Source organism: Trematomus bernacchii, unplaced genomic scaffold (genome assembly GCF_902827165.1).
Source record: "Trematomus bernacchii unplaced genomic scaffold, fTreBer1.1, whole genome shotgun sequence".
Classification (NCBI taxonomy): domain Eukaryota; kingdom Metazoa; phylum Chordata; class Actinopteri; order Perciformes; family Nototheniidae; genus Trematomus; species Trematomus bernacchii.
Window position 1 is genome coordinate 99,031 of NW_022987676.1, and position 17,038 is coordinate 116,068.

General features: G+C 42.0%; 1 protein-coding gene across 1 annotated transcript; it reads left to right on the forward strand.

Moving 5' to 3' along the window:
• Nucleotides 1–274: 274 nt before the first annotated feature.
• Nucleotides 275–10,423, forward strand: LOC117487620 (ribonuclease inhibitor-like). The gene is made up of 8 exons (XM_034136237.1): nt 275–633; nt 1,139–1,312; nt 1,700–1,873; nt 7,575–7,748; nt 8,150–8,323; nt 8,750–8,923; nt 9,365–9,405; nt 9,585–10,423. Coding segments are annotated over exons 1-8 (1,272 nt in total). The 3' UTR covers nt 9,587–10,423.
• The last annotated feature ends 6,615 nt before the right edge of the window (nt 10,424–17,038 follow it).

The following is a 17,038-nucleotide window of genomic DNA, read 5'->3' on the forward strand; positions in this document are numbered from 1 at the left end:
CTTCGTTCATCTGAGCATTCAGGAGTTTCTGGCTGCAGTCTACATGTTGCACTGTTACACCAACAGGAACACAGCCGTACTGAAGGACTTCCTAAAGAGAGATCAGGATTACCCATCACTGGATGTCTTCCTGAAGAAAGCCATGCAGAAATCCCTTAGAAGTAAAAATGGCCACCTGGACCTGTTTGTCCGCTTTCTCCACGGCCTCTCTCTGGAGTCCAACCAGAGTCTCTTAGGAGGCCTGCTGGGTCGCACAGACAACCGTCCAGATATTATGCAGAGACTATTCAGAGGCCAGCTGGGTTGCACAGACAACCGTCCAGAAATCATCCAAAGAGCCATCAAGAACCTGAAGGAGATGAGCAGTGATAAAATCTCTCCTGACAGGAGCATCAACATCTTCCACTGTCTGACAGAGATGAACGACCTCTCAGTACACCAGGAGATCACAGAGTTCCTGAAGTCAGGGAACAGATCAGAGAAGGAACTCACTGAGATCCACTGCTCAGCTCTGGCCCACATGCTGCAGATGTCAGAAGAGGTTCTGGATGAGTTGGACCTGAAGAAGTACAACACATCAGAGGAGGGACGACTGAGACTGATTCCAGCTGTGAGGAACTGCAGAAAGGCCAAGTATGTCCACATGTGATTAACTTCATAAATGAGTGTAGATCAGAAGTTTACTTCTTTAAATAAACACAAACCGTGAGAGCAAAAATAAAATGAATGTTATTTTGTTTATTATTATTTAAACGTTGCCGTTTTTTATTTTCTTCATATTCCTTTTGGTTATGTCATCAAATGGAGCACTTAAGAGGTTTTGGTTGGGGTTTTATCAAAGCAGCATTTGATCACAACAGCAGTATTTTACAGTTACAGTGAATGCATTTAAGTTATTATAACAGTATTGTAGTTTCATCATCATTATACCCGATCTGTTTTACCACAATGCTCAAGAGTGTAAAGTAAGATCTGTCAGGCTGAAAATGAACATAAAAAACTCAATAATATATTAAGTGGACTAACAGTGAATGTTAATCAGAACCTGGTGGGTCTAATGTTTTCATCAAATGCATGAAGTTAATATGATGTTACATCTTTTTGTAAATAACTCACTCTGTTATATCTGTCATGACAGTTTTACTGGCTTTGGACTCTCAGAGATCAGCTGTGCTGCTCTGGCCTCAGCTCTGAAGTCAGACCCCTCCCATCTGAGAGATCTGGACCTGAGTGAGAACGGTTTGAAGGATCCAGGAGTGAAGCTGCTGAGTTCTGGACTAAAGAGTCCAAACTGCAGACTGCAGTCTCTCAGGTCAGTTCACTGACTGTACTTCATAGATTATAGAAGAAGAGAAGAAGGAACCCTTAATCAAACCACAGAGGGGAAATTTACATTCTGCATTTGACCCATCCCAGTGTTAGGAGCAGTAGGCTGCCAAAGCGCACTGCGCCCGGGGAGCAGTGTAGGGAATGGTGCCTTGCTCTGGGACACCTCGGTAGCACTAGGTATTTTGGGTAATTGAACCGGTGACATTCCAGTTCTTAAACCAAGTCCTTATAGACTTCGTCAGCACCACCCATATAGTTAAACCTTGGATTATCATGGAACTACATCTTTCTTCACTCTGACATCTAAACTTTCTTCATCTCTGAACAGATTATTAAACCTTGAAACTTACATCATGTTTTCTTTATTCAGACTGATTGGCTGCAGGTTGTCAAAGATCAGCTGTGCTGCTCTGGTCTCAGCTCTGAAGTCCAACCCCTCCCATATGAGGGATCTGGACCTGAGTTACAACGATCTGCAGGATTCAGGAGTGGAGCTGCTGAGAGATCTTCTGGAGAGTCCAGACTGCAGACTGGAGACTCTCAGGTCAGTTCTCCATCTCTAGAGTTGTGATGACTCTGAGCTGCAGACATCAGGCTGATATTACTATGATCCACACTGAGTATCTTAACGCTAACGTCTGCTTTCTTGTTCTGTGGTTTATTTCACTGACTGTGGTAGAGCCATGTTGCTCTTTAAATTTGCGGTGTATTTGCCGTTTCTCTGGAACCCATTGGTCGATTTTGGTGATTGACACCTCTTTTGAACCGTTAGAGCCAATAGAATCTAAGGGGAAGTTCCACATACACACACACATTACCATTGACAAGTGAGAGCTATGCGCACGCAGTCGAAAGCAATGTTATGCTCTGAAAACTGAAACCTAGGCTCAAACTAGTAAATATGAAGATGGATTATCAGGAATCATTTCAAAGTGACAGAGACACATTGGATTAACCTTCAGCAGCGTTTTCATCGTTTTGATGCCATTGAACACACATTTTGATCAGAACAACAGCTAAAGTAAGAAGCTTCCTCCGTGAAGCTACATGTTGTGATGTCTGTTTTCGCTTCCCCCGTCGCGAGTTCGGATCGCTCAGTGATGATACTAATATTTCTGGAATCTGTGGAATCTCAGCTTGCTAATCGATATCTTGTTTTTGCAGATACGATAAGTAATACGGTTATTTAAGCTGTGAGTTCTGTGCTAAGTGCGATAGCATTTTTTCACTCAGGGCTCATTTAGACGCTTCTTGTGAGACTTGTGTTTTGTTTCGGTAAAAATGGTTCGTATCATCAGGTAGCTGAGTTCCTTCTCGTTAGTTGAGTATGACACATTCATAGGTTTTTAAATATTAAGAAGCCCTCAGACCAGTGGCGTAACAGGGTTCTGATTGGCCCCGGTGCAAATATTGTTTTGGGGCCCCCCCCCCCCATCGCCCCAAACATAAGCGCACGCTGATGCGCTCACACACACATGGACATACACAACCACTCAGAAGCGCCACATGTATAGGCCATCAACAACAGCCTGCCCTGGCCTCAGACCACCACAGCCTGACAACGGCACAGCGAACTAAGAAGAGGATTAAACCTGTTTCCTTGATGTTTGTCTCTGGGGAATGGGCCGGTAGGCCTACATAGACCGGTTGCTATAATATAGCTTTTGATCTTGGCATCGGGGGTCTCAATAGCGACATAGAGTCCCCTATCGGTTGGGGCCCTTGGGGTAACTGTTGGACCACCGCCGGGCACAGCCAAATCCAGCCTCTCCTCCTGGCTGGCTGGAGAAGAAGGTTGCACAGCCACGGCCACGGGTACAGCTTCACTTGTGGAGCTAGATGGCAATGATGGTGGTGAGCTATCGTTAGCCTCCGGCTCCGGCTGCCGCTGCACGTCAACATTGCTAACGTTAGCGCTCGATTTCGAGGACGATGTATGACAAAAAAAACGGTCTAATTTTGTCAGTTTAGCTGTTACACCTCCTTGTTCTCTCTTGTTCTTTCTCTTTTGAGCGCCGCTCTTGTGCTTTGGTTTGCTGTACATTATAAATGCCAGCTATTAGATATTTTATAATGCTGCCGAACTTGCTGCTGCTAGCTACAGTACAGTACAGGTTGATTAAACGGTTCTCTCGTCACGCAAGGTATCACATGACATGAAAGGGAGCAAGGTCATTGGACAGACACATTACAAATCTTTTCTTTTTTTTTTTTGCATGGGCTCCTTGCCGGCTCGGGGCCCCGGGCATCGTCGATAGTTATGCCACTGCCTCAGACACTGTTTCTTGCAGTGATGCGTTTTTCCCCCCGCCCGCGGGGGAATGAGGCTTAACCTGTTGAGCCCCATCGGTCCGCCCCCGGGCGGAAAAACGCATCATCTGCAGGAAAACAGCGTCTGAGGGCTTCTTAATATTTAATAAACTATGAATGTTTCATATCCATGTAACGGGAAGAAACTCAGCTAACTGATGATATGAACCATTTTTGAGCAAAAAAAAACACAAGACTAACGCTGAGCCTCTGAATCTGCCCTGACAGAAAAAATCATAATGCCGTTATTACAGAACTCTAGCTATACCGATCGATATACTTATTGGATCTGCACAAACAGGCTTAGCTAACATCCTGAGATTCCACAGATTATAGAAATATAAGTATCATCACTGAGCAATCAGAACTCGTGACAGGGGAAGCAAATACAGACAACACATGACGTAGCTTTAGGTAGAAAAATCAAATCAAATCAAATCAAGTTTTATTTATATAGCACATTTTCAAACGATTTTTGGTCGAGCCAAAGTGCTGTACATATAATAAAAATACCCTACAGTAAAGACACTTTACAGCAAATACAACAGCACAGTTTGTGCAGAATATCAGTATGAGAAAACGACACCCTCTGTCCTTAGACCCTCTGTCCTTAGACCCTCACATCGTACAAGGAAACACTTCCGGAGAAAAAGCCACAGTTTAAAGGATCATGGGAGAAACCTCAGGGAGAGCAACAGAGGAGGGATCCCTCTCCCAGGACGGACAGACGTGCAATAGATGCCGTGTGTAAATCGAAGAGATAATACATTTTACAGCATAGGTAGACCGAATGTTTGGAAATGCATGTGTCTATAATAAGAAGATGAATCCACGAGGATGTCAACAATCCTGTGGGAGCCATCAGGGAAGCAGCATGATGAGAGTCAGGCAGGACCACAGAGACAGGTTCAGCCACGACCCGAAGTCCACGACTAATCCAGAACTCAGGATAGAGGATCCAGGGCACAGGACCACAGCAAGAGGATCTGCCTCGACTCCGGATCCCGGCGTAGATATAGACACAAAACAAGAACATTTGGGGGAGGCTGGGTTAATCGGAACATGAGAGTACACAGACACAGACAGAAAAAAGGAAGAACAAGCACTCCCTTAGGATAGGTTAAGGGAAAAGGGTAGCAAGTAAGAGAGTAAGAAACAGAAACAGCACACGCAGGGAACAAAGGCCCCACTGGAGCCTTAGTTGGAATTTAGCAGAGGTAGGGAGGAGGCTGTGAATATGGTCATAACACTCCCCGGCCTGGATAAGCTTCTCTGCAAACCTGTTTCCCTCTAATAAAACCTTGAGAGGTTAGAGAGGGAAAAGGTTTTTGGATAAAGAGAGGATAGAAAGAATCGATTACAGGAGTAGAGAATATGAGAAGTAGAGAGAGACAAGATTTAGAAGAATGAGTAGTAGTAATAACCTTAGTTTTAAATATAAGATCCAAGTTTTTAGGATTTAAGTGAAAGAGCAAGAACCAAAATGTAGGTGAAGAGGCACAGCGTATCTACGTCAATGCACTCTCATTAGACTATTCTATCAACCATAAGCTTCACCAAAAAGGAAGGTCCTAAGTGCACTCCCAAAACGGATAGGCTGTCGGCCGCCCGAACACAAACTGGAAGCTGATTCCACAAAAGTGAAGCTTGATAAGAAAAGGCTAGAAGGCCAGAGAGAAGAAGTGAGTCTTAAGTGTAGATTTAAAACCCCTGGGCCGACCTCACATGGAGGGGCAGAGTGTTCCAGAGCCTAGGGCCAGCTGCTGCGAATGCTCGGTGCCCTTGGGTTTTGAGCCTGGTCTTGGGCACTATCAGCAGCAGCTGGTCAGCAGACCTTAAAGCTCTGGCTGGGGTGTAGCGCTGGAGGAGTTCAGCTATATAGGCCGGAGCCAGCCCATTTAGGGCTTTGAAAACAAATAAAAGGAGTTTTAAAATCAATTCTGAACCGAACTGGAAGCCAGTGCAGTGAGGCCAGAATTGGGGTGATGTGGTCACGCTTTTTGTGGCCAGTGAGAAGACGTGCAGCTGCGTTCTGAACTAGCTGCAGGCGTCTAATTGAGGCCTGGTCCATACCCACATACAGAGCGTTGCAGTAATCCAGTCTCGAGGTAACAAAGGCGTTAATAACCCTTTCTAGGTCTTTAAAAGATAAAAACGACTTGGTCTTGGCCAATAGTCGTATTTTACAAAAGCAGGTCTTGACTACGGTGCTGACCTGCACACTGAGATATGCTCACCTTAGCTGTTATTCTGATCAAAAGTCGTGTTCAATGGCATTAAAACGAGAAAAAACGCGGCTGAAGGTTAATCCATAGGTTAATCCAATGTGTCTGTCACTTTGAAAAAATTATTGATAATCCATAATTCAATTTTTATGCAAAAATCGGAGACTAAAAATGAGCTGCTAATGGTAGCCACCAGAGGTTAGAGCAGCTTCCGGTTTTTCTACGCGTCACTCTCACTCCTTATTTGGTAACCTGTGTGTGTATGTGGAACTTTCCCTCGATTCCATTGGCTCTAGCGGTTAAAAAGAGATGTCAATTATCAAAATCGACCAAGGGGGGCCAGAGATAGGTCAAATCCACCCAAATGACCCCAGAAGTGTTTTTCTTTTGCCAACTCTCTCTAAAAATGTCAAATTTCAATTGTTTTGCATCAATCTTGATACAGGGTACTTATTATTCAAGGTTCAAGGTTCTTTATTGTCAAACTAACATAGCTACAGAGGATTCCTAAAGCTTTTAGTCTACCTTACCATCATCCAAGGGTGGTTTTCACTATAAGTAAAAAGGAATTTTTGGACGGACACTATAATTTACAGTTTTTTACTATGTTCAATCTGAATTTTCTTTAAAATAAAAAACATCTATATTGATTCTGACTTTGCTACATCCAACTCACAGGTTTATCATTACTTTGAGAAAAAAGATTATTAATTTTCCCCTTTTAGAAGTGTAGTTATGGTCATTTGTTCTGGAAATGTCATTTTCGAGCCTGAGACCTGGAAAACAGGCTCGGGGGTTAACAGGTTAACCTCTTAGGTCGCATTCACACCAGCCTTGTATAGTCCGGTTGAATCGAACCCTGGTGCGTTTAGCTGCTTGGTGCGGTTCGTTTGGGTCGGTGTGAACACAATCCGAGTCCTCTGAAGTGAACTAAACAACCGGACTCTGGTCCGCTTAAAAGAGGTGGTCTCGGACCACTTGCAAGTGAACTCTGGAGCGGTTCATCTCTGGGGTGAACGCAGTCCGCATCAAAACATAGGAAGCATAGTATTTATGCGTCACAAGAACGCGGATGTCTTCAAAATCTTTAGCAAAAGAGTGAAGCAGAATGAAGTGTTGGACAGTGTCGTGTAAAGTAAAAAAGCTCTGTCAACTATACATAAAAGTCAGAGCCACCTGTCGTCGGTGAAACCTCCTCCTTACTGCTGAACGTCTCTCATTATATGTGTTAGAGTCTGTTGATCTCCAGATTAACAGCAGCAGCATGAGAATAACCTGCCGATGCTCAATGGCGGAGGCTCCGGGTAGAAATTGCCGGGATTTGCGTTTGTACCCCCTTAATATCTGATCAATTTCAACAGCATTTCCGTGCACATGACTTGTGTTTAAAGTTTATAATCCGTTTGAGTTTTGCCGTGTGAACGCAAACCGAACCTTCTGAAAAATGAAACAATGTAACAAGTCGTCTGGTGCGCACCAGAGAAGCGGACTATAAGTGTGAATGCGACCTTAAACACCTGAAATTCATCTTACAGTCTCCATCATGTTTTTATTCAATTATATAAAAGACAAATTAATAAATGTTTCTATTAAAACTATCAAACAATGAAGGTTATATTCAGTATTTGCTTTTTCCAAACATTTTATGAAGCTCCATGATGCTGATACTGACTGAATAGTTTAAACTTACATAATGTTTTCTTTATTCAGTCTGAGGAAATGCTGGTTGTCAGAGATCAGCTGTGCTTCTCTGGTCTCAGCTCTGAAGTCCAGCCCCTCCCATTTGAGAGATCTGGACCTGGGTGACAACCATCTGAAGGGTTCAGGAGTGAAGCTCCTGAGTGATCTTCTGGAGAGTCCAGACTGCAGACTGGAGACTCTCAGGTCAGTTCAATTACTGTAGTTCATATATTTGTATTTTTTATTTATAATTTTTTAAGAATTAGCCTGAGAACAAAGAAGTTCAAAAACATTTGTATTCTGTTTTTCCAAATGGTTGAGTATTTATCAGAATAACAAAGAGAGGGTAAATGTGGGACGGACAGTGTTTGAGCTTCCACAGACTCACACTGTGCTCCTTGAGTCGGAGAAGATGCTGTCAGTACTGATGAGCTGTGAGGGAGATGAAGGAGTTGTTAAAGATCTGACGAGAGAGAAAAACTGCTGCAGAGTTTGAGCTCGGATTATCATGGATCTATATCTTTCTTCACTCTGACATCTAAACCTTGTTCAGCTCTGAACAGATTATTAAACCTTGAAACTTACATCATGTTTTCTTTATTCAGACTGAGGGGCTGCTGGTTGTCAGAGATCAGTTGTGCTGCTCTGGTCTCAGCTCTGAAGTCCAACCCCTCCCATCTGAGAGATCTGGACCTGAGTGACAACAATCTGCAGGATTCAGGAGTGAAGCTGCTGAGAGATCTTCTGGAGAGTCCAGATTGCAGACTGCAGACTCTCAGGTCAGTTCTCCTTCTTTTACTTCTGTGCTGAGATTAAGAGAGTTGTGTTGTCTCTGAGGTGCAGACATCAGGCTGATATTACACTGATCCTCACTAAGTATCTTAATGCTAAAGTATACTTTCTTCTTCTCTTGTTTAGTTCACTGACTGTGGCAGAGCCATGTTGATCTATACATTTAAATATAACAAGAAAAATCCTTCACTGCATAATTCACTCTGAACCTCTTAAACACCTGACATTCATCTTACAGTCTCCATCATGTTCTTAATAATTTATATAAAAGACAAAGGTCTGAATGTTTCTATTAAAACTATCAAATAATAAAGGTTATATTCAGTATTTGCCTTTTCCAACATTTCCATGAAGCTCCATAATGCTGATACTGACTGAATAGTTTAAACTTACATCATGTTTTCTTTATTCAGTCTGAGGGGTTGCAAGTTGTCAGGTATCAGCTGTTCTGCTCTGGCCTCAGCTCTGACGTCCAACCCCTCCCATCTGAGAGATCTGGACCTGAGTCAGAACTACATGCAGGGTTCAGGAGTGAAGCTGCTGAGATATCTTCTGGAGAGTCCAGACTGCAGACTGGAGACTCTCAGGTTAGTAAGGGGTTGACTCTCTGTTGCTTCAGCAGTTTTGTGTTGGGGGGTTGATGTGTTTCACACTGAGTAATCCCTCCAGTTCTTCCTTCCAGACGTAGCCTAGCTTAGCACAACTCATCATCCTACCAATCACTACAGTTTTGTTATTATTTTATCTCATACATCCACAAACATTATAATGTAAGCTTACAATGCAACATATTTTAGTATGTAAGCAACTTTTTAACGGATATACAGGATTTTACAGAGGAGTGAGTCTGCTTGGTTCTCCTGTCATGTGTTTTGGTTCTAGACTAATGAGCAGTTATTTCCTGTTATCTGAGAGCTGTGCCAGTCAGTCGTAGTGTTTGCAGAGAAGATATGATGGGATGTAAAGCATGAGATCAGTCAGGACTCTGAAGCTGACTCAAAGAACAAGGGTTGTGTTAATCTCTACAGGATCAATGACCAGACGATCAGAGCCAAGAAACAGAAGAGATGTGAGTATTGAAACCATATCCTCCATTCATCAAGATATTCTACATTAAAGTTTCATCTTAAAACAAAAAATACTTTTAAATTCCGTCTTGTTTCAGCTCTCTTCAATCTTTTTAGCTGCTAATGTTTCTCTCTGTTCATATTTTATTAATCTTTCTCTGTCCCTTCTTCCCTCCATCAGGAGACTCCGATGTCAAACAGGAAGTGAAAACAGGATGAACTGACGGTATATTCTGATTAAAGAACAAACAAACAATCAAGATAGATTTGATAATCGGAAATCTTCCAAAGTTTAATTTACCTTAAAAAATGTACTTATAATATCAGATTCAGGATCCGGTTTATTGCCCGTTTTTACACATGCAAGGAATTTGTTTTGGTGTGTTGTTGCATAGAGGAGAAACATAAATATAAAATACAAAAATCATATTTTCTAAAGAAATAGATGTCTTTATATACCAGCGCTGTGATTGGCTGGTCTCACTGTGCTGTGATTGGCTGGTTCTTTTGAATATTACTTTATTTATACAACATGTTTTCTGACATGTAATGTTTAAATATGCTCATGAGGTGTTATGTAATGCTAACCTTTAGTGGATTCAGGGAGAAATCTACTAGACAGAATTATTCAAATGTTTCTTGAGGAGACTTCAGATATTTTTCCTTCATATAGAAAATGATTTTGATTATGTTTTTAGGTTTCTCTCCATCTTGTCATTGTAATAAACAGTGATTGTCTGCGTGGGAACTGTATTAGCTGTATGGGTGTATTTGACCTTGAACGACCCTGTGACCCTAAAATAACCTCCTGACCCCTGACTCTTCGTCCGTTACATCGTACATCATCAGTTTGAATTAATGGGGAAACCACCAACACACATCAGACTCTTCCAGAGGCGCCAGTGATCACAGTTTGATTAATAAATGGATGTGGACATGAACATTAAAACAATATTTTAGTGATTATAATTGTGTATAAAGCCTACTGTGTAGGATTAAAGTGGATTTGGACGAAACTACTCAAGGAGAATGATTTAGTTGTTATGTTTCTTTATCTTTTTAGCATCTTGTGTAACTGTTAAAGCAATAATCTCAATAACTATTTATTCGATCTACTGTTGTGTGTATTGCTAGAGAGATAGATGCATATGGGGTTCCTCAAGGCTCCATCCTGGGGCCTCTTGTCTTCAACATCTACATCCTACCTCTGGATCAGATAATGAAAAACAAAACGACACAAACAGGAGACTATGCTCCAATTCAAGCACTGAGTAATGTGGTGGAAATGTATCGAGACAAACTCACAAATAATAAAAAGGTGAAAAAGCCTTTCCGTTATACTGAGATTAAGATTATAGGAATAAGACAGTCTTTTGGGGAGTTTATTCTTGCAAGAAGGTACATCATTATAGAGTCAAGCAGCGAAATACAAAATCAGGAGGTCTGCAGAGGGTCCGATATTCAAATAAATGGAACAAGGGTTGCTCGGATTGTATCAAAATCGGTGCAGTGAGAGATGTGGCACAATAAATGACTAATCCAAAGTCACATGCATGTAGCCCTTGGCATCTTAGAGATATGACCTCGTACATGTCGAACACCTAAAGTATTTTTTTTTTTTTTTTTTAATCGTTTATTTGAATCGGGACAGTGCACATTGATGAACACTTTAAAACAAAATAATGCTTACAAGTGTAAATGAGCCGGATTTGAGCTTTGAGCTAATTTCCATCCGTAGTCCCGTCACATACAACATACAAGAACATGACATTTATATACATAGCAAAAATAAATACATGATATGCAGGAAGAGCATGAGCAGCATACAAGCATTTACCACATGGCAGTACAATGTAATGGCAAAGACATGACACACAAGCTCTTGAATGGCTGGACAGAGGAATCACACCAACGGAAAGCCTTGCTAGTGGCCACGACCTTGGCTGGACAACCTGGAAGTCACTTAATAGACTGCGTGTGGAACAGGGGAGGTGCAAAGCACTGATGAAAGTGTGGAACTACACCACAGAAGACACGTGCAGCTGTGGATCAGTGCAGACAATGTCCCACCTACTGGAATGTGCCGATGCCCCCCGGTGCAGTCCAGAAGACCTGGCAGAACCTACCCCATCAGCTGTGGCCTGTGCCCGATACTGGCAGAACGACATCTGAGATTGCTACGGACTCGAAGAAGAAGAAGAAGAAGAAGTACAATGTAGCAGCTATGATATATAAAGTGCAAGAGGAGATACCCCTGTATAAAAGTGGATTTAGCGGTGATTACACGTCTGTTTGTTGCTCAACCAGTCTTTAAGTTGTCCTTTAAAACTATTGAGACATGTCCAGCGTGCTCTCGCCTAGGAGGCTGCAATTTTGGTTTCTGACACCTTATGCCACTTGTGAACAAGTGTCGTTAATATGAAAGAGAGGGCAGAGGGGAACTATATGAGCCTTGCATACGTAAAGCTTCCAAATTGCAGGCAGTCTTTTCACACCCATAGGCAGTGTGTACAAAATATGAGGTCTCTGGGTGGTCAGAGGCTAGAACCACAGCAAAAAGAAGAAATGTGCATTATTTTGAAGGGGCGGTGAATTCAAAGTGTACAGAATTTCCATCTTGGGGAATTTACGTATTGCATACATTTATGTATGTATGCATTTACGTATGCAATAGCAAGAGCCTTTTTTACCTCAAAAGGCTCTTGCGAACGTCAAGTCTGAGAGGATCCCGAGATTCTTAGGGCATTTCGCGGAAATATTCTTTCCGGAGAAGTACACTTTGAATAACAAATGAATGGTGACAAAAGAAGGGAATATCCCATTGTAAAGTATTTGAAATGGACAACCTCCCATGTCAGCCAAAATAGCCTGAAATGGTGTGGATTTTACTGCTATGCCTAAAATGGACTCTCTTCTCCATACTCCCAGAGTGTCAGGCTTCCAACTTCTCCCCACTGCCAACTTGTTCCATGGGCATGGCAGCGGCTCTGAAACAACTGCCACCATCCATGAGTTCTCAGAGGTCAGATGTTGTGATTTTGGAACAACAACCTCTCAAGAGATAGTGGCCTTAATTGGTTGGACAAAGAAAAGGGCAAAAATGTACGCTGCCAAGAAGTGAACATTGAGCCGTCAGGACACAAGTCTAATTGCAAAAAAATCATCAAAAAAAGCTCAAATCAACGCGGGGACCCCGTGGCCTTGGAATACACGTTAAACATTACCTATTTCTGGAGATCCTTTGACCTTCCCTCGGTGCAAAGGGGAAGGGTAAGGGATTGGGGCCAAGCCTCGTCCACTACAAGGAAGACAGGTAAGGGGATATCCATATTAAAGTATTTGATATGGACAGACTCACATTTCAAAGTTTTAAATTGTGATGTGTGCCTTGTTAAAGCACTTTGAGCTGCACCTGATGCATGAAAAGTGCTATACACATAAAGCTTATTATTATTATTAGGGTCTGAGACCAGAGGTCGGCGAAGACCCTATTGTAATCGCCGTTATTATTGTTATTATTATTTTAATTATTATTATATTTACCAGCACTAAATCTGAATACAGGAATAATTAGGAAGGCTTGCCTCTCTTGTAGACGGCTTTATAAACAATTGCACACATTAGCATTTTGTGCACGTCACATACAGACAAGATATTCATAAGGACCAAAAAAGAACAGAAGTAGAAACTCTAACTAAGTGTTTCTGCAGAAGGAAAAGTGTTTGTTTGTGGACACGCGCTCTCAACGCCCACCTGATGCTTAGCTATCGCTGTATTTACCATGATTAGCATGTAGCTTTAGCCACCAGTGCTTGCTGTGGAGCGTTTTCTTTAATTAATCCTGTTAGTTACATTATCACCTGGAGTGTCTCCTGGTGATGCTCTTCACTTTGGATCCTAATGTGTTCCTAAAAATCCTCGCTGTAGTGCTCTAAAGAAACACTCTGGCCAAATAAAGAATAGACAGTCTTTTTGTATCTGTTTTAGGGACTCCTTTATTCTCCATGATAATTACTGACCCAGAGAAGAAGCTATGTGCCCGTCTAACCACGCTGTGAGAGGAAGATGATGGGAATCTTCCTCACTGTGCCCGCGATCCCTCTTTAATTACAGGAAGCAGCAGAGTGCTGTATAATTTCTGGGGATGGGAATACATTGACTCTGTGTTATTGTGAATGTATTATTTCAGAGGAAGGTGTCAGAGCGCACAGTAAACACACTCTCCTCGTGGATCTGAACTCTGCCATTTAGAGGTTTACATTTTTCCTCTGCTGAAAGTTCACCACTAATTTAACTGTGCACAGATCAGGGATGTGTCTCATGTACGATGCATGTTCGTATTGACATGTAATCAAGGTTATTAATAGGAGGTCAGTGCAGAAAACTGAGCACATTACAGATGCATTGGGTAAAACGTGTAACTTACAGATATCACTATCAATATTTTGTATACTACAATACTACGCTCATGCTCTAATTCTGCAATAACATTTGACAATTCACACACAATTTAGCACTTTTTGAACGCTTTGACACTATTTGTCATGACTTTAGTTTTTGTGTCTGAAAAATGTGTGTGTGTGTGTGTGTGTGTGTGTGTGTGTGTGTGTGTGTGTGTGTGTGTGTGTGTGTGTGTGTGTGTGTGTGTGTGTGTGTGTGTGTGTGTGTGTGTGTGTGTGTGTGTGTGTGTGTGTGTGTGTGTGTGTGTGTGTGTGTGTGTGTGTGTTTCCTATTTCTAAAATTCAAGGATTCAAGGGTTTTTATTATCAAATGCACAGTAGCTAAATGTAGTTATGGCAATGAAAATCTTAGGTCCCGAGCCCCTGCATCAATGCAACATATTATATAAAGGACAAAGGACAACAAAATAAAAATAATAATAAGATCAGAGTACGATACATTTGGATAAAATAGTGCAGGTTATGTCTAATGAGTGAAATCAGCCGCTTTAAAGCTGCCGGCTCTGAGACCTCCTCATGGTCTGTTTGACGACAGGTTGTGTTGTCTCTGGTTCTCCAGTGGACCCCCCCCCCCACACTGTGCTCTCCCCCATGGCTCTGGTGAGTCCTGCTGGGCTGCGAGGCTCCAGACGTGCAGCCGCTGCTGACGCCCGTCGCCCCCATGGAGGAAGGAGTACTCAGATCTGGTTCTGAAGTGAACTGCCCTTCAGGTAAATCAATCTTCTGAATCTGCAGAGTAAATACTTACCCCTGATATGTAGTTGAATAAAAGTATAAGTTATATAACTATAATATGTACTAAAGAACAGTACTTTGGTAAATGTAGGTATCATAGAGAAGCTGATTCTCTGCAGAGCGCTTGTTTCAAGATTCAAGGCTTTTATTGTCATTTGTACATAGCTGTCACGATCTGTGTTTTATTTTTGTCCTGTGTAGATCTGTCTTTGGTTTCCTGTTTTAGTTTGAAAAGTGTTCATCCCATGTCTTACCTGTTGCTTCCTGTCTCTGTGTTCCCTCCTGATTACCTGATTGTGTTCACCTGGTGTCTCTGTGTTCCCTCCTGCCTGATTACCTGATTGTGTTCACCTGTGTTTTCTCCTCCCTCCTCACCTGTGTCTTGTTTCTTTGATTAGTCCTGTGTGCATTTAGGTTCTGCTTTCTCTGTTAGTCTTTGTGAGATCCTTGTTGTTGTTGACTGTGTTCACGGGGGAGAGAGTTCTGCTCTGTATGTTACTCATAGCCTTGAAATAAAGGTGTTTTCTGTTAAACCTGACGATAGCTACAGGGTAGATATGTCAATCTGAGGCTCCTCCAACAGAGCAACGCAATACAACAGACAAAATAGTACAAGTAAATACAAATAAGACAGAATAAAACATAGTGCAAGGAGAGTCTATATACAAGTAATTGGAATAAGATATATTAGATAAATAATTTGTAAGTTACAAACAGATGAATGTTTTTTCAAAAGCTTGTGTTTAGATTTCACAACATCTGTGAGGGAGTGCTGGCAGGAGGTGTGTGTGTGGGGGGGGCGTGCGGGGTGAACTCTGAAACCTGGCCCAACGTTTCAACATTTCTTCATCGCCTCCTCCTCCTCCTCCTCCTCCTCCTCCTCCTCCTCCTCTCTGGGGCTTGTTAAGGAAGCAGCAGAGTGTCGCAGCGAGTCAGATTACTGCTTCAGCCTCCATTTCCTGCACAGAGGGAACAGAGGTCATGTGACTGCCAGAGTACGTGGTTATACATGCACTTATTCCTTTTGTTGTCACGTTATATGACAGAAATGGATTTGAACAGTGGTGGGCCGTCAGCAGGGCCGTCTCTGCTGGCCCTGTAACCAATACAATAAAGTGTGTGTAAAATGTTTTTCATTCATATTTAGTTAGAAGTTTTAATAGTATAATATCCTCAAAATTACAAAATGAAGTGAGGTTTTGTTGAGGCTGAACTGGAATCTCCTACATCAAAAAGTCACTTGAACGCCTCACAGTTATTTTAGTTGGCGGGGGCCCAACAGATACTGCTAGCCTTTTGTTGAAAGACAACACATGGTAATAAGCATTAGTGACAGATTCATCAGCCAATCAGATGTTGATGTTCAATGACAGCGTCCTGAGCTAAACTTCTGTCATGAACTTCCTTCGTAGCATCGACTTTATTTACAAGTGAGCACGTTACTATTCGCCTCATTTTAGAGCGACGTGAGAGTGCACGATGACACAAGTTTAATAATAGATTACTTCATTGATCAATGTTGGGACATGTCGTCTGCTTTTAACCCTTATCTAGCTGACTGTTGTGATTGTTGAGAGACGGTTTGGCATCATGTGCGCGTCATGTGATCACGGCTGCGTTGGCTGGAACAGAGACGTGTAAAGTGTGTGTGTGCTTTTCTATTGTTTACTGAAGGTCCTGTCTCAAGCCCCACGGTACGCCACTGAGTTTGAAGGTACTGAGAGCAGTCTGTTACAATAACTTGGCCTCGCACAAAGGTGGGGAAATCGGACAATATTCTGCCACTCATCCCAGTTTAAAACTGAGTATACATGAAAACATGCACAGGAACAGCATACTTAATTTAAAATAACAAATCAGCAGACTGTCTTTGTCTTTGTGAGTGTTATAAAACAGTAAGGTACTGCCAGCAGCCCGTTAGCCTCGCACCATGAAGTGAACATCTATGACAACATTGAGCTAATAATCTGAGTTTATACCTGTAAAACCCAGAGGAAAACAGGCATCGGAGTATATATATTCATACATGCACAGGAACAGGAACGGCACACTTTACTTAAAATAAGAAATAAGCAGACTTTGTAAGGGGTTATTTAACAACATAACAAACCCGTAAGCTTTGCCTCGCACAAAGATGCAAAACTATAGAGGGAAACTTGTGCACGCTAATCATCCTGCAAGGCGAAGTGTTTTACATATTGCCATTTAATAAAAAACTGTGTTTGTGAAGTCGTTAGCATACTACTATTATAATTCAAGTGCACAAGTTGTTTGACAGTTTATTGATTGATCTTTTATATATTGTTTTGCTGTCGTACCAGCCCCCATTTATATCAATTCATTAAGACATGTATTTAGTCTTTGTCCACCATAGAGGCATGTAAGTCAAACTACAATGTTCTCCCAAATGTGAGATGACACAGGGTCAGTTACTGATATC

What these genes read in the sequence shown, in the direction of transcription:
- LOC117487620 (XM_034136237.1), top strand. Translation starts at nt 275, where the DNA reads ATGCAGAGACTATTCAGAGGCCAGCTGGGTTGCACAGACAACCGTCCA. An exon ending in TGCAGACTGCAGTCTCTCAG is followed by an intron (nt 1,313 to 1,699) that starts GTCAGTTCACTG and finishes TTCTTTATTCAG; the next exon opens with ACTGATTGGCTGCAGGTTGT. An exon ending in TGCAGACTGGAGACTCTCAG is followed by an intron (nt 7,749 to 8,149) that starts GTCAGTTCAATT and finishes TTCTTTATTCAG; the next exon opens with ACTGAGGGGCTGCTGGTTGT.